Source organism: Dipteris shenzhenensis, chromosome 8 (genome assembly GCF_047967505.1).
Source record: "Dipteris shenzhenensis isolate YYH24624 ecotype China chromosome 8, Dip_SZ_1.0, whole genome shotgun sequence".
In the NCBI taxonomy this organism is placed as follows: domain Eukaryota; kingdom Viridiplantae; phylum Streptophyta; class Polypodiopsida; order Gleicheniales; family Dipteridaceae; genus Dipteris; species Dipteris shenzhenensis.
Window position 1 is genome coordinate 649,867 of NC_141603.1, and position 20,123 is coordinate 669,989.

At 45.9% G+C, this 20,123-nt stretch overlaps 1 protein-coding gene across 1 annotated transcript in view; it reads left to right on the top strand.

Moving 5' to 3' along the window:
• LOC147898924 (outer dynein arm protein 1-like) overlaps positions 1-20,123 on the top strand; it is a 69,481-nt gene that overhangs the window by 21,332 nt on the left and 28,026 nt on the right. Inside the window, exon 6 of the mRNA XM_087378295.1 lies at positions 18,662-18,889. Coding sequence (XP_087234421.1) covers positions 18,662-18,889 — 228 coding nt within the window. The remainder of the gene's footprint in view (positions 1-18,661; positions 18,890-20,123) is intronic.

The following is a 20,123-nucleotide window of genomic DNA, read 5'->3' on the forward strand; positions in this document are numbered from 1 at the left end:
AGGGAGGGAGGTGGCTGAGTGAGGGGGTAGCGGGGAGCGAGGGGTGGCTGAGGGGAGGGGCTGAGCGGGGAGCAGGGGTGGCTGAGCAGGGAGCGGGGGGGCAGGGGAGCGCGGGAGCAAGGAGCGAGGGAGCGGGAGAGCTAGGGAGCTGAGCAAGGAGTGAGGGAGTGAGCTAGCGGGGAGCGAGGGGTGGTTGAGGGGAGTGAGGGGTGGTTGAGGGGAGTGAGGGGTGGTTGAGGGGAGCGAGGGGCTAAGAGCTGCGAGGGAGAGGGCAGCGGGGCATGAGCGGGAGAGCTTGAGTGTAGAGGCAGCGAGGGAGCGTGAGCGTGAGCGAGGACTGGCTGATCTCGAAGGATTGACCTGCGTCGTAGAGTTGAAAGTCATTCCTGAGTTTCATGGAACCGTATTATCAGGGGTTTCTCTCGGTTGGGATCTCTCCCCACCCGCCATGCCCTCTCTATCCTGTGCTCAGCCACACCTAGGGTAGCGGCCACAAAAGCAGTCGCCTCTGCCATCGGTGTAGCCTCAGTGCGTGGGATCGCGCAAACTCTGATGTTGAGAGCCTTACTGGCTCTCTGCTACTACTGCTCCATGAAGGTAGCCGAAACGGTTACCCTTGCGGGTTCCCGTTTGGTCACGTCAACCCATTTGGATGTCTCCTCAATAGTAGATTGCATGCTCACAATTCGACCACCAGGGTACTCCGTGGGATTGTGTGTATGGTTGTGACCTCGTGTTGGAGCTATAGAATATCCTGTTTGAGTCCCTGAATGAGACTAGCTTGCTCTCGAATGGCCCGATCTTGCTCTTGTATGATGCAGCTCTGCTGCTCGCGGACCTGCTCCTGTGCGAAGTGAGTCAGCTCCATCTCACGCCCATGGAAACTATGTATCTCCATGAGCAAGGTCTCCCAGGCCACTGGTGTATCAGCCCACCCATGTCCAAGCTGAAACTGTGATGGCCGTGGCATGAAAGTGCGGGACTGAGTCCAGAAGCTAGACGGTGACTGGGTGAACTGGGTGAGGAACGGAGATGACAGTGGAATGGATGAGGCAGTCCCAATTTGGTGTGGGAGCATGCGCTGACTGAGAGGGGGAGGGGAGAGTGAAGCGTGATGCGTAAGTGGTGTGAGAGCTGTAACAGCAGAGGAAGGGAAGGAAACAACTGGCGCCACGGGCATGAGTATGTCACTGATCGTGGCTGTAGCTGTAGCTGGGGATGTGGGGGCTGTAGCTGTAACTAGTGCTGAAGTGTAAGTTGAAGTCGAAAGTGGGGATGTAGAGGGAGCTGAGACTGAAATTGGAGCTGAGACTGAAGCAGCGGCTGAAGTCGAAGGAGAGAGAGAGGGAGCTGAGGCTGGAACTGAAATTGGGGGCTGAGGTCGAGGTAGAGATAGAGGCTGACGCTGAGGCTGAGGCGGTCCTGCCTTTGCTTTGCTGTCTACCCCGAGTCCACTTCGGTTGTAACATGTGTTCACATCCTCAAGTTTCGGTTGTGTCGTTTGCTTTTTGTTGTTGTTGTTGTTGTTGTCATCTTTCTTGGCTTTGTCCCCCATTTCTCTTGGACTGATTTTTGTCTTCTTTGGTGCAAGTCTTAGTGTCCGATCGGGAGTGGGAGCACCGGCTCCCTCCCCATGACGGGAGGCACACCTAGTGCGAGGGGGTGTCGTTGGAGGTGGCGAGGCGGGGTGGCAGCCTGAGGTGGAGAGAGGTGGAGAAGCTGAGGTGGCGTAAGGGGGGGGAGACTGAGACGAAGAAGGGCGGAGGCCTAGGCCTAGGGGGGAGGTGCAGCAGTAGCGCCCGAGGAGCTGGAGCGAGAGGAGCAGCGCCAGCGGGCGGGGTAGGTAGGCTGAGCGAAGGGAGGCTGAGCGGAGCGGAGGGGGAGGCTGAGCAGAGGGGAGGGGTAGGCTGAGCGGAGGGTAGGCTGAGCAGGGTGGGTAGGAAGGGAGGCTGAGCGGAGCGGAGGGTAGGCTGAGCGGGGTGGGTAGGTAGGCTGAGCGAAGGAGAGGCTGAGCGGAGGGGTAGGCTGAGTGAAGGGAGGGTAGGCTGAGCGGAGCGGAGGGAGGGAGGCTGCCTCTCCACCTTAGGCTGAGCGGAGGGAGACTGAGAGAGAGAGAGTAGGCTACGGAGAGAGGAAGTGATACTCAAAGAGAGACATAATGAAATAGAAATGAAATGACTGGAGCAATGAACAAAATGAGAGTACTCACATTTAGACCAAAGAGCTTGTACCTTGACACTTGATTGATTTGACACCAGACAAGTACAACTCTTATATAAGAGCACACACACATATGAACACCTATGCATATGGGATAACTCCCAATGTGACACGTAGCATCCATAGGACACACTAGACTAGAACTCAGTGTAGAACACACTAGAACACACCAAACTGACTTAACTTGGCTTCATATTCTAACACCTCCCCATGAAGGCAAGGTGAGAGACTATTGGAATGGAACCAAGGACATAACATGATAGCGACAGGACTACTAAACTGTGCAATGTCTAAACTAGACATGGCTCCCATGCCAACTCAGAGGCTGAAGTTTGAGCATGGTTCAAAGGTCGGACTGAGTACTCACATGGCTTTATGTCCCAAACATGACTCAGAGGCTCATGTCTCAGCATAGATGCATGACCAACTCAGTGGTCTAGAAAACCAATACACCAACATCCTAGAACTCATATGCCAGGCTTGATAAATAGACCCTATCAATGCCAATACATGGCTCCCATAGTACATCCCCCTCTTGACTCTAGGGACTAACTAGAAACATGGAATCACACACCGTAAAAGAAATACATCATTTTAGGAGGACAATCCAAGGCAGAGGACCTTTATTGACTCAACACACATTATTTATTGCATTCTTTTTTGGGAAACATCCCCGGGCAGAGTAACCAAATATTCCTAACCATTATCTATCACTTCAGATAGATCATGCAAAACAATAGATATAGCTCGTCGGTCAGGTCTAGTAGATGTAGCGTGAAGCTTCTCGAACTTGGCTTTGATCTCCGTGGTGGAAGCAGTGAGGTCAAAGTGATGGAGCAATGTGTTGTCCAACCTCACACCGATACAGGCAAGTGCTTTCTCCCTAGATGATATGACTTCTTCACGAGGGCGAGGCTCCATGGTAGCAAATCAATCTGAGGTAGTGAAACGGTGGACTAGTAGCTCCCACAGGTAGAAATCCCACGGGCAGAAGTGGCAGATGGAGCAGCAAATCGTGGGCACCAGCAAATCGGGGGCACCCGCGAATCGGGAGCAAAGTGAGGGCAGCTCAGCTCAGTCACTCATGCGCATTTGGAGAGGCAACGAGTAGGAGAAATGGTGCCCCAATCAAAGCAATAGGCAGCTGAAAATGGCGCAGTAGATGGGCAGTCTGTACAGGCAGATTTGCAGGATTGCAAGCAGTACGGAGGGCTGGTACGGACCTGTTGTGCACGATGGTAGGAGCAGCAGCAGTTGGCGGCAGTCCCGAGGGCTGGTATGGGCTTTGTACGGCCTGTTGTATGGCCTTGGTGCAGTACGGATCAGTCGGTACTGTTCCGTAGAGTCCATACGGGCTGTACGGCCTGTACAGCCTGCTTGCAGCGGGCTGTACGGCCTGTTTGCAGGTCAATGAAGTAGCTAGAGGCAAGGCTACTAAGGCGGCTGATGGCGAGGCAAAAGAAGTGGCTGTTGGCGAGACATTTTGGGCTGAAGAAGGGGTGAGTTGATGGCAGCTCCAAATCAGCTCCAACAGCTCCGAAGGTGAGACTAAGAATTGGAAGGGAGCTCTACCTTTGAGGAGAGGGGAGCTTCCATTTGCGGGCTTCTCTCATCCTCTAGATAGATCAAGAAGAAGGGGAAGGTAGGAAGAGAGGCTCTGATACCACATGAAGGCACATGGTGGAGAGAGAGAGAGAGAGAGAGAGAGAGAGAGAGTAGGCTAGGAAGAGAGGAAGTGATACTCAAAGAGAGACATAATGAAATGGAAATGAAATGACTAGAGCAATGAACAAAATGAGAGTACTCACATGTAGACCAAAGAGCTTGTACCTTGATACTTGATTGATTTGACACTAGACAAGTACATCTCTTATATAAGAGCACACACACATATGAACACCTATGCATATGGGATAACTCCCAATGTGACACGTGGCATCCATAGGACACATAGACTAGAACTCACAGTAGAACACTCTAGAACACACCAAATTGACTCAATTTGGCTTCATATTCTAACATCCCTGTGTCGGTGCATCTCCATCAGATAGAGCCCGATGCAGACCTGGTCATGGAAGTGGATCAGTCGTGAGAGTGGGCCGAAGCCGCTCCCCTCCACTTAGAGATAGTGGTATTGTCCTCGGACTCATAGTAGGCGCGGCAGGCACAAAGAGAGAAAGAAAGAGAGAAGTTTATTAAAGTCTGCTAAACACCGATGGGTCTATGAGACTAAAGAAAAACCTGATACAATTAGCAAAAGGGTGGAGCTACTAAGTGAGCATCCTAACCCATGCTAGAAAATTGTGTAGACATAGTCAGTGATATCATCGTACATGTCCACCATAATCATATACAGCCATCCTGGCATCATCAACCTCATGTGGAGACGTAGTCTGATCCAATACAATACTATAGGCATATAGAACGTCAAGATACACCCAATGACAGACTAGGCAGTGTAGGCAAGAAGCTCGTAATGGATCGTTGTCTGCTATCTGGATGAGTAATATGTCGTGTCCTCTTGGCCGCTACCTGATGCCTGAGGAGCACCATTGTAACCCCAGTCGGTTGTACCCCAAGCCTGAAAATAGAGGAGATGTCAATGAGTGTGATCTGTGCGTCTATCCTTTGGCGGGTGTGCCGCGTCTCGGTATCAGGGTCTCTGCCTCTCCTGCTAACCATGGTTGGGATAGCAACCTGCTTTGCCTAGAAGAACTTTGTGATCGTACTCTGATCTAGGTCTAGGAGGAGTTTGGAGAGGTCCTTGAAACCGTCTTTGAAAAGGCAATGGTATCATCCACGAATCTCATAGTGAACTGGGCAACGGAAGAAAAGTGCTACTCTAACTCCACCTCATGGTGCTCACATAATGTGCAGATACGACTCTCCCTGGGTATTCCCTCTGCTGGCCCGCTTTCGATACGAAGTCGGTGCAATGACACATGTAACTGTCCAATGGCAATCCTGAGTGAGTGTGGTAGGTGGATCTGGGTGTACCCCGGTGGGATGATGAAACCCTCCGCTGAAATGTGCAAGCAGTGGTCCCAATAGAAACTGAGCTTCACAAGAAGCTCTGCCTGTGCTAGCCAAGTCCTCAATGTGTGTAGCTGTAGGAGATCCTCCCGGATGATTGGGTTGAATTCTTTGCCCCAGAATGGGACAGATGGAGCATCAATGATGTACTACCACCACCTTCGACTTGTGCAATTCTGTAAGAGTTTCGTAATTGACATGACCAAACCTTTCATGCAACAACTATGAGTGCCCGTGGTCCCCATGTACGACTAAGGCATGTAACCAGTAGAAACCATTTTCCTTGACACCTTGGGTCACCACCTGTCCATTTTCCTTGGATGTGACAGTGACTTCCCCATTTTCGAAGAGTATTGACATCTCACGGAGAGCAAGATTCTCACAAAGATTTGAAACATACAGCACACTTGATATTACCTTTTCTTCTCCCGCTGTGGTGATGAACGGAATACTGCCTATACCCTTCACTAAGCATGTCCGGCTGTCCCCCATGGTCACCTTCGAGTTGGGATGGGTTCTCCATAGTCTTGAACCACTCTTTCTTGTTGGACATGTGTTTTGAAAAGACATTGGTTGAGTCTGTCTTTGGCTTCTCCTTGCTCTTGGGCTCCTCCTTTTTCTTTTCAATCTACGTTCTTTTGGAAATCCTTTGCATAATGACAGAGCTTCTCATAGAAGAAACATTTTACCTTCTTCTTCTTGGAGTCTTCGGCCTTGCCTTTGGAGTCCTTGGACTTGCCCTTACTGGGCTTGTCGTTTGCCATTTATCATCGTCCTTGTTGTAGAAGTTAGAACTTCTCCTGGGCCTCCTCCTGCAGTAGGTACATGACCACTTGATGAAAGTCAAAGTGGTAAGAGATCAACTGGCATCTGTTGGTCAGAAGGTGATTCCAATCAACTAGCACTGCCGACACTTGGTATGCTGCCTCGCAGCTTCAAGGGATTCATCACCACTGTGACACTAGGAGATAGGACCAAGCATCTGACATTCAAAGACCTTGGGCCCTTGTTACTAAATGAAGCGGCAAGTTGCCGAGTATAATGTGGTGGTGTCGTCTGACTCAACAATGTTATTGATTCCAAATTGGTAAAAAGGCTGAAACTAGGCCATTTGACTATGCTTATACAGTTTGGATGGAAGAGGGGAGTTCAACTGAGGTGAGGGACCAAGGGTTATATAGTTAGAGCTACGTATCTAAGACTACACGGCTAGTAGCTTTTGAAAGCAAGAAGCTTTCACCCTCTCAGAAGAATTGGCCTACTCATGAGCAAGAGTTGTATGCCGTGATCTATGCTTTGAAAACATGGAGACATTATTTATAATGTTGCGGAGTTTTATGTTGAAATCTTTGTAAACAACCTAATGTGAGTAACCGCCAAGCTATGTGGGCAAAACTCAAGCAAGAATTCCATATGAAAATTTAGTGCTCTGTGAGTGAGGTTAGATAAACTTAGAAAGTGGATGAGTATGTCGAGAGCCTTTGGCCTAAGGATGTTGGGATAAAACCCAAGGATACAGATGACCTGAAAGACCATATGTATGTAAGATACACCATAGATGATGGTATGCTTAAAAGAAATGGTAAGGTCGTAGTACCTAACCAGGATGATCCATCAGTGCCATGATATCCCATGTGCGGGACATCTAGGTGTGGAGAAGACATATGACCTTGTAAAGCGTGATTTCTTTTGGCCAAACATAAAAAATCATACTCATGAATAAGTCACACGGTGTTTCTCTTGTTAGGTGAGCAAGACAGAATGGTTGAAGTCACCTGGCCTTCTATTGCTGTTGGGAATACCACGAGGTAGATGGAGAGCATTTTCATTGACTTTATAGTTGACCTGACAAGGAGGATATGATTCTATCCTTGTGGTGGTTGATTGTCTTACCAAGATGGCTCACTTTATTCCGACTAGAGAGTCAATAAGTCTCCGGCAAGTGCAAATTTGTTTTAAGTAACGTATTTCGTCTGCATGGATTACCAAAGTCCATAATATCATACAAGGATATAGACCTACCTGTCAATTTTGGACTGATTTTATGATGCACTTAGGACTAAGTTGGAATCAATAGTGGGGATTGAAACAGAGGGTTAGATACTGAAAGAGGCAACCAAACAAGATAGTGGAGAGCATATGTTTCATCAAGGCAAGATAGAAAGCATTTTCCTATAGGAATGAGTCATTTCGAACTGAATTATGGATTTTGACTTGCTAACCCAACTACAGTTGGAGTTCCACAAAAAGTACTCTGTGGCTATATGGTCAGTGTTGGGGTTAAGGCCCTGTGCCACCTCATGTACACTTTTTTGTTACAGGTTACAGTGTGAACACGGTTCACTCCGAACCGGTTCACTCCGAACCGGTTCCACCCAAGTGTCTATCCTAATATATTCTTGAGGGTTGTGGTGTGCCCTTGCTTCTCGATTCACACCCACCACTCTTGTGGTCTTGGTCTTGCTCTCCTCCACTCGCTTTCGCTTCAACTGGTATCAGAGCTTTGGCTCATCATCTCTATCCTGCTTTCTCACCCTCAGCCCAGAAGTTCCCCGTCTGCTTCCCGTATCAGACTGGTGGCTTCGTCCGTACAGCGTCAAGGCCCGTACAACGTCAAGGTCCGTACGTTCCGTACAACGTGCACGACGAGGAAGTTCTGATACGGACACTACAGCGTCAAGGTCCGTACGTTCTGTACAGCGTGCACGACGAGGAAGTTTTGATACGGACGCGTTTTATTCTGATTGCCCTACGCGTTCTTTTTTTTCGTTGGGTCGCGTTCCGCTGCTATTCTACGCCCTTCGTGGGTCGTGACCTCACTAATCTCGTGCGTGGGAACATCCTTCTTCGAGGTATTTAAGACGTGGTTCGCAGGTACACTTGACATTTGTCAAGTGGGCAGTTGGATTGTGTGACATTTGGTCACATTGGGCAGAAATTTGAGGATTTGGTGCACATTGTGGTGCATTCTCGGAAATTGCAGAAATTGCATGCAAGAAATTTGGGGCTTTTGACGCTAGAGTGCTTGTACGCACTTGTGGATGCCTATTCGACGAACTTTCTCTTCAATAGACGCCAAAACAAGGGGCTTTTGCTCAAATTGGTGTCATTGGCTGTTGTAGACAGTTTTGGAAGGGGATTCACATGTCTATGTGTCAAATGCATTGACAAAAGAGGAGATTTTGCAATCAGGTCAGTTTTGGGTAAATGCTTCTTGTTGTGGACAGCGCATTTGTACACCCCTGGAGAGTGTGAAAACTCAGTTCAGTTCTGAGTTTAGCCTTGTGATAGTGTTCATATGCCTATTTGAGGTGGGAGAGTTTGCCCAAACACCTGCTAAACAATCTAGGATATTTGTGTCACTTGATCATTCATTCATACCAAGATGTGGAAAGCGCTCTTCTGCAAGAAGAGGTGAGGCGTAAGAATAGCAGTGAAAATAAGAATGCAAGTGCATTGGCTGTGGGCAGAGGTAGGCAGCAAAATAGAGGGGAAAACCAAAATAAAGGGAAATCTTGCAGTCAGTCCCGTCCTAGGAAGGATCTTGAATGCCACTACTGCCATAAGAAAGGGCATATTAAAAGGGACTGTTTTCAGCTGAAAAACAAAGGCAAGGATAAGGAAAGAAAAGAAGAGGACAAAGATGCGAAAAGAGATGCCAAAGACACCAAGGGCAAGGCTAAACTTGAGGAGCTCAATGCAGTGATTAGCAGTGATGAAGATAATGACGATGTCATACTTGTTGCCTCCTGTGGTGATAGTTCTTTTCTTGTGGCCAATGATGGCTCGTATGCACAAGATTGGCTATTAGACTCAGGTGCATCCTATCATGTTACTCCTCATGAGCAGTGGTTTGCTTCGTATGATGCAGGGAAGAAAGGATGCGTGAAACTTGGGAATGATTATGCCTGTGACGTTGAATTCCCAAATGGTTCTGAATTTGTATTGCACAATGTGAGACATGTGCCACAGCTTAGGAAGAGCTTGATATCCACTGGGCAGCTTGATGATGCAGGGTATCTTACTCAATTTGGTCATTCTATGTGGAAGGTGCTTAAGGGAAATATGGTTGTGGCCAAGGGCTGCAAATTAGGCACCTTGTATCCATTGTATGTTGAGGGTGTTGATGCTAATGTAATCCATGTGACTGAGCAGCCACACACTTCATTGTGGCATAGCCGGTTGGGCCATATAAGCCAGAAAGGAATGAAAGTATTGTCTTCTTTGGGTTACTTGCCGAGACTTAATTTTTCTGATTTTTCAGCATGTGATCATTGTATTTATGGCAAACATAAGCAATCAGCCCATAAAAAGGCTGGAAATGTTAAGCAAGAAGTCCTAACTTTGGTACATACAGATGTATGTGAAATGCCCAACCTTTCTTTGGGCGGTGCCAAGTATTTTGTCACTTTTATTGATGATGCATCCAGGAAGATATGGGTCTATCCCATTAAGCATAAGAGTGATGTGTTCAAAGTCTTCAAGACTTGGTTGGCACTTGTTGAGAATCAGACAGGAAAGAAGCTTAAATGCCTCAGGTCTGATAATGGAGGGGAATATCTCTCAAGGGAATTTACTACATATTGTGATGAGAAGGGGATAAAGAGGGAGTTGCCCGCTCCCTACAATCCTCCACAAAATGGCGTGGGTGAAAGGGCAAATAGGACCATTCAAGAGAGGACTCTTAGCATGCTCTCACAAGCAGGATTGACCCATGGTTTTTGGGCAGAAGCTGTTAAGACAGCAGTACATCTCATCAATAGGTCACCCAACAGTGCCTTGGATTTGAAGGTACCTGAGGAGGTGTGGTCAAGAAAGCCACCCTCTTACAAACATCTTAGGGTGTTTGGCTGCCAGGCCTTTATGCATGTCAGAAGGGAAATACGCAGCAAATTAGACCCAAAGTCACGCAAGTGTATCTTTCTTGGGTATGGTGACAATGGAGAGATGGGTTATAGGTTGTGGGACCCTGAATCTCACAAGATTGTGAGGAGCAATGATGTGATTTTTCGAGAAGATAGGATGCAAAAACAGCCTATCAATACCATTGGAGTGAGAAGAGTCATTTTTGAGGAGGAAGGACCTCCAGGTTAACCACAAAATGCCAATCAAAATGCTGTCCAAAATGGTCAAAATCAGCAGCCACCTCCGGCTTTTAATGCTCCATATTATCCTCCACAGGAAGAGCCACAAATGCAGCCTGAGATTCAGCAAGATGTGCTTCCAGAGCAGGCTGTACAGCCCCAAAATATGCAGGAACAGCAAGCAAATCAGCCACCTAATCAAGATGGTTGGGTTAGGCGGAGCACCAGGGTGTCCCGGATGCCTGACAGGTTTGTTCCAGGGGTGAATGCACTTGATGATTACATCATGGTGACAGATTGTGGTGAACCCTCGTGCTTTAAAGAAGCCATGAAGAGGGAGGACGCAAAGAATTGGCAGAAAGCCATGGTTTCAGAGATGCAATCTCTTGAGAAGAAGCAGACATGGAATCTAGTGCAGTTGCCTGCAGGCCAGAAAGTCCTACCATGCAAGTGGGTTTATAGGTTGAAGATCACTCCAGGGGATGCTAAGCCCAAGTACAAAGCAAGATTAGTTGCTAAAGGGTTCAAGCAGGAAAAGGGAGTTGATTTTTATGAAATCTTTTCTCCTGTAGTCAAGATGACTACATTGAGGACTGTTTTAGCTTTGGTTGCTTGTCAGGACATGGATCTTGTCCAAATGGACGTGAAGATGGCCTTCATGGAGACCTTCACGAGGATATTTATATGCAGCAACCAGAGGGATATCAAGTCAAGGGAAAAGAAGGGCTTGTATGCAAATTGCAGAAGAGTCTTTATGGGCTCAAGCAGGCACCCAGAGAGTGGTATCACAAGTTTGATGCTTTCATGAAAGCACAAGGATTCAGACGGTGTGATCATGATCATTGTCTCTACACTAAGAAGGCAAGAGATGGTAGTCTTCTTATACTAATTCTTTATGTGGATGATATGCTTATTGCTGGGAAGTCATCTATTGATATGAATGTTTGAAGGCAAAACTGCACAAAACCTTCGACATGAAGGATCTTGGTGATGCAAATCACATTCTTGGTATGCGGATTGTGAGGAACAGGTCAAAGGGTTTACTCTATCTTTCTAAAAAAGAGTACATTGGCAAAGTCCTGGAGAGGTTCAATATGAATAAGGGGAAGGCTTTGAGTACACCCTTGCCACCATATTTGAAACTCAGCCAAAAGGACAGCCCTCAGTCAAATGATGAAAGGGCTCAGATGGCCAAGGTTCCTTATGCTTCTGCATGTGGTAGTCTGATGTATGCTACTAGACCAGATATTGCTTTTGCAGTGGGAGTGGTCAGTAGATATATGGCTAACCCCGGTAAGAGGCATTGGGAGGCAATTAAGGGTATATTGAGATACCTTAAGGGGTCTCAAGATGTGTGCATATGTTTTGGCAAGCAAGATGCAGAAGTGCATGGATACACAGATTCAGATTATGCAGGGCATGCAGACAACCGTAAGTCCACCACGGGCTACGTGTTTACTTTCACAGGTGGTGCTATTTCATGGATATCCAGGTTACAGAGATGCACAGCATTGTCTACCACGGAGGCAGAGTATATTGCAGCCACTGAGGCTTGCAAGGAGGCCATATGGCTTTCACGTCTGGTGGGAGACTTGGGTTTTTCAGGGGATATTCCTTCTTTGCATTGTGATAGCCAGAGTGCTATTATGTTGGCAAAGAATCTGGTCTTTCATCAGAAGACCAAGCACATTGATGTTAAGTACCACTTTATTTGTGAGGTATTGCATGACAAGTTGTTAGAACTTGTCAAAATCCATACTGATGATAACTCTGCGGATCTTTTCACCAAGAACTTGCCAGCAGAGTGGTTTGCACATCGCAGGGCACTGATGGGTGTTGGATAGGCCATATCTCATGTTTTGGCCTTGTACATTCTATATGTACTTGCTGTAATTTCTGATTTTTTGAGGCACATTGCCTTCAGGTGGGAGGTTGTTGGGGTTAAGGCCCTGTGCCACCTCATGTACACTTTTTTGTTACAGGTTACAGTGTGAACACGATTCACTCCGAACCGGTTCCACCCAAGTGTCTATCCTAATATATTCTTGAGGGTTGTGGTGTGCCCTCGCTTCTCGATTCACACCCACCACTCTTGTGGTCTTGGTCTTGCTCTCCTCCACTCGCTTTCGCTTCAGTCAGATGTGGAGTATGTTGAAACTTGCCAAGTCAAGCATCCGCCAAGATATGGATAGGGCTAAGACTTATGCGGATGAGAATAGGAAAATTTTAGAGAATTCAAAGGAGAGAAATTTTTTCTCAAGGTCTCTTCGCATGTCAAGTCCTTAGCTACAAGACAATGCATTAAGCTATCACCCCGATATTGTGGGCTGTGGGCAAGGTTGCCTATTGGTTAGAATTACCACAGGGTTGCAAGGTGCATCTAGTGTTTCATGCATCTTTGTTAAACCATTTTTGCAACCAATTGATTCATTAATTGATGGAATTGTGCCACTGTCGAAAGGCAGGAGCGTTTCTGCAAGGCCTGGCCTACAAGAATCTTTTACACCCTTTCCGTGAGGGATATTCGTTGGATGTATGGACCACCACCATGGTTGCTGGCTCCTATTTCAGAATCTCTCAGCTGGGAGATCCGGAAACAAGCTAGATTTAGCTGGCAACCTTTTTCTTTTTTGTACTTACCATCTGCAGCTCCTTTCAGAAGCTGTTTGTAGGATGATTTCAAGATTTAATAGAAGTTTCTTTTCTTTGGAAAAAAATAAAATACAAATTGATGGAATTGTTATGTTATAGGAACTAGAAAGAAAGAAAGAAAGAAAGAAAGAAGGAAAGAAAGTTTATTAAAGTCTTTGGAAGACTGATGGGTCTATCAGACTGTGAAAAACCTGATACAATGAGCTGTGGTAGTGGAGCTACTAAACGAGCATCCACACCAATGCAGAATGCAAAAAATGCAAAATGGCAGTACTAAATCCTAAGTACAACATAGTCATATCTCGATTGTATATATCAATCAATCTTAGCATCATCGTCGACATCATCATAACCATCATCATCGTCATCATCAGTAGCAGGACATCAGGATGGATGAGGCTGTGGAAGTGGAGGCATGAGGTCAGCAATAGAGGGGTGTCGCCCCCCCAAGGGTGCAGTCCTGGTACGTCTCCTGGTCGTAGCTCTGCGTCTAACCATGGCCACTATGACCCTCGTCGGTCGACCCTGAACAAGGAGGGGATGTCCCCAAGTATGATCTGTGAATCAACCCTCTGTTTGAGTTGTCGGGTCACAGGCTCCGGGTCACGGTCATGTCGAGGTCTCACCTCGTGGGGGTCTATGTGATCTGGCTGAAAGAACTCCGGGATAGAGCTCTGTGAGGTATCAGTCGAGGGAGAAGTCTGCTCCTGTCTTCGTGCTCGGAGTATTCTATCGGGGTGTCTGAGCGCCTCATGAATGAAACCAGCCAAACATCGCTGGTCTGGGTAGGAGAGGAAACGGGCCAAAACCCCATAACTATCTCTGAAGAGGTAGTAGAAACGCCCTCGGATCTCATAGTAAACAAGACATTTGAATATGAAATGCTCCTTTGTCTCAACCTCCTGCATGTCACACAGTGTGCATATGCGCCACTCCCTGGGTAACCGCCCTGCTTTGCCGCTCTCGATACGAAGTCTATGAGAAGAGACCCGGAACTGCCTAAGAGAGATCCTCAGCGAGTGGGGTAGGTGAATCTACGTGTATCTTGGTGGATCAATGAAACCCTCCGTTGTGATATGTAAGAAGTGATCTCTGTAGAAGCCCAGCTTGACCGGAAGATCACTCGGGCCCAACCAAGTCCAGAATGTGTGTAGTTGTAGTAGATCCTCACGGATAACGTGGTTGACCTCGTGTGATAGGAGGGGAGAGAAAGGAGCATCCATGCTCTACTGGAAAGGAGGTAGTCTGTCCATGTGTGAGCCGAAATGGTTACCCTTGTAGGTTTCCGTTTGGCTACGTCAACCCATCTGGATGTCTCCTCGATGGTAGATTGCATGCTCGCAATCTGCCTCCACAACTGGGGTGCTCCTTGGGATTGTAGTATAGCAGTGACCTCCTGTCGGAGCTGTGCGATCTCCTGTCTGAGCCCCTGAATAAGATCAGCCTGGTCTCGGATAGCCTGAGACTGCTCTTGTATGAGACGTGCTTGCTCTTGGGTGAAGCGTGTCTGCTCCTATGCGAAGCGTGACAGCTCCCTCTCACGCTCTCCATCAGCAAGTACTCCCAAGCCTTTGATGGGTCAACGCGTCCTAGACCGGGGAGAGATGATTGTTTGAAACGAGAAGATACCTACGGTGCTGATTGCTTGGCACAGTTTTCCTCTATGTGAGGCTACATTGGAATCTGTTTACTAGATACAGAGAGCGTTCTAGATTCTGTCATCGAGTATGCTGATACTTGAAGGGGGAAGGAATTTTACATTCCAGTTGGGATGTAGCAGTGAAGATGCAAGACATGGAATGGAAAGGAAAAGCAAGACTAGGAAAGCATATGGAAATGAAAGAATGCGAGAAAGAAATATACAACCAAGCAAAGTACTTACATGATCAAGGAAGGCATGAGGCTTTATGAACATAACAATGAAAGTACAATGCCTTTATAGGATAGGCACACACACTCTAAGTGTCAAATGTATATGGGATAAGTCCCATAGTGACACGTGGTACTCTAGGATATAAAGTAGTATAGTACTACTATAGAACACACTAAAAGTCACTCAAATTGACTCCATTTCCTAACACCCCCCCATGGAGGAAAGGTGAGGGACTACTGGAATGGAACCAAGAACAAAACATGACAATGATGGTCATCAAAACTGTGCATGCTGGTCTAGAACTAGACATGGCTCCCACACGATCTCAGAGGCAAGTGAGCATGGCTCAGAGGCTAGTGAGCATAACATAGAAATCTCATCTAGCATGGCTCAGAGGCTCATCATGCATGGATGCATGATCAACTCAGAGGTCTAGGAGACCAATGCACCAACAAATAGACCTATCAAAGCAAAAAACACATGGCTCCACAGTACATCCCCACTTGGCTCCAAAGACTAATGAGGAACATGGAGCCACACACCAAAAATATAAAAGAAATACATCATTTTAGGAGGACTATCTAAGGCAAAGGATCCACATATATTATGCTTTAGAAAGCAAAATCATGATCTCCATCATCCTCTAGATGCGGGAGCTAGACTGTAAGAGCATGATCCTGTGTCAGCGGGTCATCTTCGTCTGCATCATCACTAGTGGCAGATGCCACCCAACTTGTTGCAGTAAGTGCACTTGAATGGCTTGAATGTCTTTCCTCGCGCTGGTGGAGTTGATGGCCTAGGTCTCCATTTGCTGGTGGAGGCAAGTGCCTGTGTAGTATCCGGTGAATAGGATGGAGATTCTTTGTTGCGGCGATCCTTTTCAAGCAAAAGAGACACCATATCTTCGAATGTAGTCGATGAAATGCGAAGTACTTCAAGGGCATTCTCAAATCGAGAAATCCCTTCCATACTTGTCATCAGGACAGCCGTTTTGTTCTCGTCATCCGGGCAACACTTCAAATTGGAGAGTTGTTGAACTAAAAATTGAATTTTTGCTATATGCGCACTCAAGGTATTAGACTCTTCCATTTTCAGCTTATAAAATTGCATTTTCAGAAATACCTTGGAGTTGGTGATCTTGTTACCAAATATATTCTCGAGGCATGCCCAAATCTCCTTTGCCTTGGACTTGAAGTCGATGTGATGAATCAATGAATCATCTAGGCAAAGCCCGATGATTGCGATTGCCCTCGAATTGTGTTGCTTCCAAATCTTTCGTGTTTGAGGCTCCGTTGATGCCTCAAGTGCTTCATCATCTTCGATGGCATCCCAAACATTCTCCTTCATAAGAAGGAGTTGTACTTTTGTTTGCCATGTGGGAAATCCGTCTCCCTTGAATTTGTCCACAAGGAGAGAGTTGGTGGAAAGCGAACCCATAAAGCTGGCAGCCAGGAGAGAGAAGAGTGATGGATAGAATGAAGGGCACAAACGAGCTGAGGGAGAAATGGGAGAAATGGCGGGCAAAGGAAGAAAATGGCGGGCACAATGGAGATGTAGGAGAGGAAGAAATGGCGGGCAGAACAGTAGCGAGTAGAGAAGACGAGCGGGCAGGCTATACGGGCAGAGAGTACGGACAGACTGTACGGCGCAACAGTCCGTACTGTTGTGCGGCTGGTACGGACAGAGAAGCAGGCAGAATGGCAGGCTTGCTGCTTGCTGCAAGCTGGGCACTAGGCCAAGAGAATGGCACCTAGGAGCAGAGCATGGGACTGCCATGAATCATTGGAGTTGAGCTGCCTCACACCATTGGAGTTGCCACGAGCCTTGAGTTTAGTTGCCATTGTTGGTGAGGCTCAGGATGGAGAGAGTAGAGCTCAAGATGGAATTGGAGAAGCCATTCCTCCAAGGGGAATGAGGGAGAGAGGCTTCAATGTTCTCAATCTCTTACCTCAACCTCTTGGAAGATAGTCTAGCTTTGATACCAAATGAAGATGCAAGACATGGAATGGAAAGGAAAAGCAAGACTAGGAAAGCATAATGGAAATGAAATAATGCAAGAAAGAAATATACAACCAAGCAAAGTACTTACATGATTAAGGAAGGCATGAGGCTTGATGATCATAACAATGAAAGTACAATGCCTTTATAGGATAGGCGCACACACTCTAAGTGTCAAACGTATATGGGATAAGTCCCATAGTGACACGTGGCACTCTAGGATATAAAGTAGTATAGTACTACTCTAGAACACACTAAAACTCACTCACACTCTAAGTGTCAAATGTATATGGGATAAGTCCCATAGTGACATGTGGCACTCTAGGATATAAAGTAGTATAGTACTACTCTAGAACACACTAAAACTCACTCAAATTGACTCCATTTCCTAACAAGCAAGACCTCGGATGGGCTGGTGACAAAGAGACCCTTCGTAACATATATAAATTCAAATAGTTGGTTATTATGTTGTGTTAAGATTTTTCAATGAAGGATTTTTCTTGTCAAGGTCTTTGATGATAGGGTTTGAGAGGACCAGAAGGCCCTAGGGATCTCCATGTATGTGGGTTGATTAGCTAGCCATGCATCTAGGTCTAAGTGCCTAGGAGCAAGAATAGGATTAATAAGTTTGATTCAGACCCAAAGGGACTAAGTAAATAAAAGCATGTCGGGGGGAGGGGGGGGGGAGGAGGGTGGGGATTGTACCTAGCAATTAACTAGGAATAGAAAGTAGCCTTCGAGGGGACATCCCAATCCATGCTTCAAAAGAATATGAAGGAAAGTCTCAGTTTTGAGGCACACAACCCGAGCTTGGAAGAGTTATGCAGAAGTGTGGTATGCAGGGTGTGTTGGCTGGGTGGAGACTCGAGAGACTTTTTGGACACTTGTGATTGTCTTTGGGTGCTAGGAGATTTGAGTACACCACCTTTTGGATAGCCACCCTTGTCTTTTTCCAAGCATAATGTAGAAGTTTTTGATATTTTATGAAAAAAGGTAATGATTTTTCAACAATGATCTATAGTTGCCTTAGACGCATATTATACATCAATCATCTTACATTGGTCGAATAAAAAAGAAAAATACTAGAACAAATGTATCTTAAACTTGACAAGAAACATAAAATAGGGGCAGATGGTCAAATTCAAAAAGTTTAAAGGATCATATACATATGTTCAAAAAGCAAAAATAGAGTGGATCCGTATTATGAATAATATTAAAAAGGGCCAGGGAGGAGGGATATACGTCCAAGGGGAATATCTTGGTGTGGTCTCTTGTACACAAACCCCACAGCATTTGTTCTGTAACCAAATAAGTGATATGAACACCCTGCCAATGACCTCACTGCAATAGGCGAATCAGATAGATTAGAGTGTGGTGCTAGATGCAATATTTCATGATGTACTGTCTCAAGATGACGTGCAAGAGATCTTTCTGAGAATAGGAACATGGACAATTAATGCTGAATTGGTGAGGGACCCAGAAGGTTTGAATCATTTCCTGCAGCCTGTGATTGTGCCTGGGTGATATTTCTTCCCATTAATACATGACAAACAAAAGCTCAAAAGTATCCATCAAATTCTCTTTCACATGATGGTGAATCTTAGTTTACAAGATTTGCACATCTTTGGTAAAGGTCACTAAAGAAACAAAATAAATGATGGTGTAATTTTTATGAAATTTCTGTTATTCCATCGGAAGTCACATTCTGCACCAATTAAACAGAGCATTTTACCCCATGTCTGAAAAAGAGTTTTGTTGCTTGATCTTGTCTATGCATCTTATTGAGACTGTTCATTTGCAGCATAAATTTGGAAGGTCTCTTGGAAGAGGCATGAGGAAGATTACAAAGACTCACTATGCAAAGCGTAGAAAAGCAGGAGATTATTATAGGAAATGGGTTGAAGTTAAAGCCTTTGCAAACAGCCAGGATATTTTGAAAGTCGAGAATATCTCTGGAGTCCTTCCTAGAATTGTTCAAGCACAAAACAGGAATGCTGAGCTCTTCAAAGATGTGACCAATCTTCTTGAGGTAGTCCTGATTCCCCTCTCTAAGTCAATTTCATCAAAATGTTTACTAGCATCTTTTATGAAATGTGATGCTTTACACAATGGAAAGTAGAAGGAAACATGTGATTTTTTTCTCTTTGATTGTCGAATTTCCTAATGATACTCTATTCATGTCAAAGATGCAATAAAGGTACTCGTCTTACATGCACGTAGATTACATTTCTTGTCTTTTGTGAAACACAAATTGCTAGCACTTGCAGCTGTTTCTTGGCTCAAATGGATTGTTTATGTTGCTTTAAGAATGTTGAGGTCTCTGATGTGGCATCTCAAGAAAGAATTCATCCACCTTCTAGAGGCATGCACTATATATCATTGAACACAACTAGGATATCCCTATGAGTTCTCCCCTCTAAAGAACATGAAAGTGAATTCATACATGCTTGAATTCTTGGAGGACAAGCTCATACGGACATTTTTTTTTCAAAGAAAAGACTTCTATTAAGGATGAAAGAAACTCCAAGAGAAGAGAAATACATGATGCAAAGTATGAAAAGAACAATATATGAGTAGGGAAAAATCAAGCTTGTGTAAGAGAGCAGAAAAATCCAAGGTTGAGGCTGAAAATGCCACCTCAACCCTGGCGGAGACTTTGAAAAGAATTGAGAGCCACTCCACTCCTTGAGAAAAACAGTCCTCCTTGTAGAGGCTTCTTGGGAAGAACCCTGCATGCTCCCCCAAATGGTCACCAAGGTGTGTACAATATCTGTTCAAATACCGGCCAATGTGTGTGCAGGAGGACTTGGGAACCATCCAAGGCCTTTGTGCATCTGGATGTCCAAATATGCCACGCTGATATGCTTCCCAGCATCTCCCATGAGGTATCCACAGAGGTAGGTGCAAGTTTTTAAAACGAGGAAGGAATGTCATTCAAAAGAAATGACTCAACCAAATGTCAACGGACCCTTAAAGCCAAGAAGAGTCATGTCTCTCATAAAACACTTGAGGCCCCAAAAGAGAAAGCCAAGCTACTGAACCCTAGGTCATTGAGAATAGTAAAGGCATAAAGTGCTCAATAAGCTATCAATCCCTTTCCAGATGATGCTCGCCTATTTGCAGTCCCATAGGCAATGCTGAATAGACTCCATAGCAAATAGGTAGCGAACACAAAGTAGCATCTGCCCCGGACATGGATCTCCACTAGTTTAACGTAATCTGAAAGTTCTCCCAATGAGGAGCTATGGTGGGCTTCCCAGCTT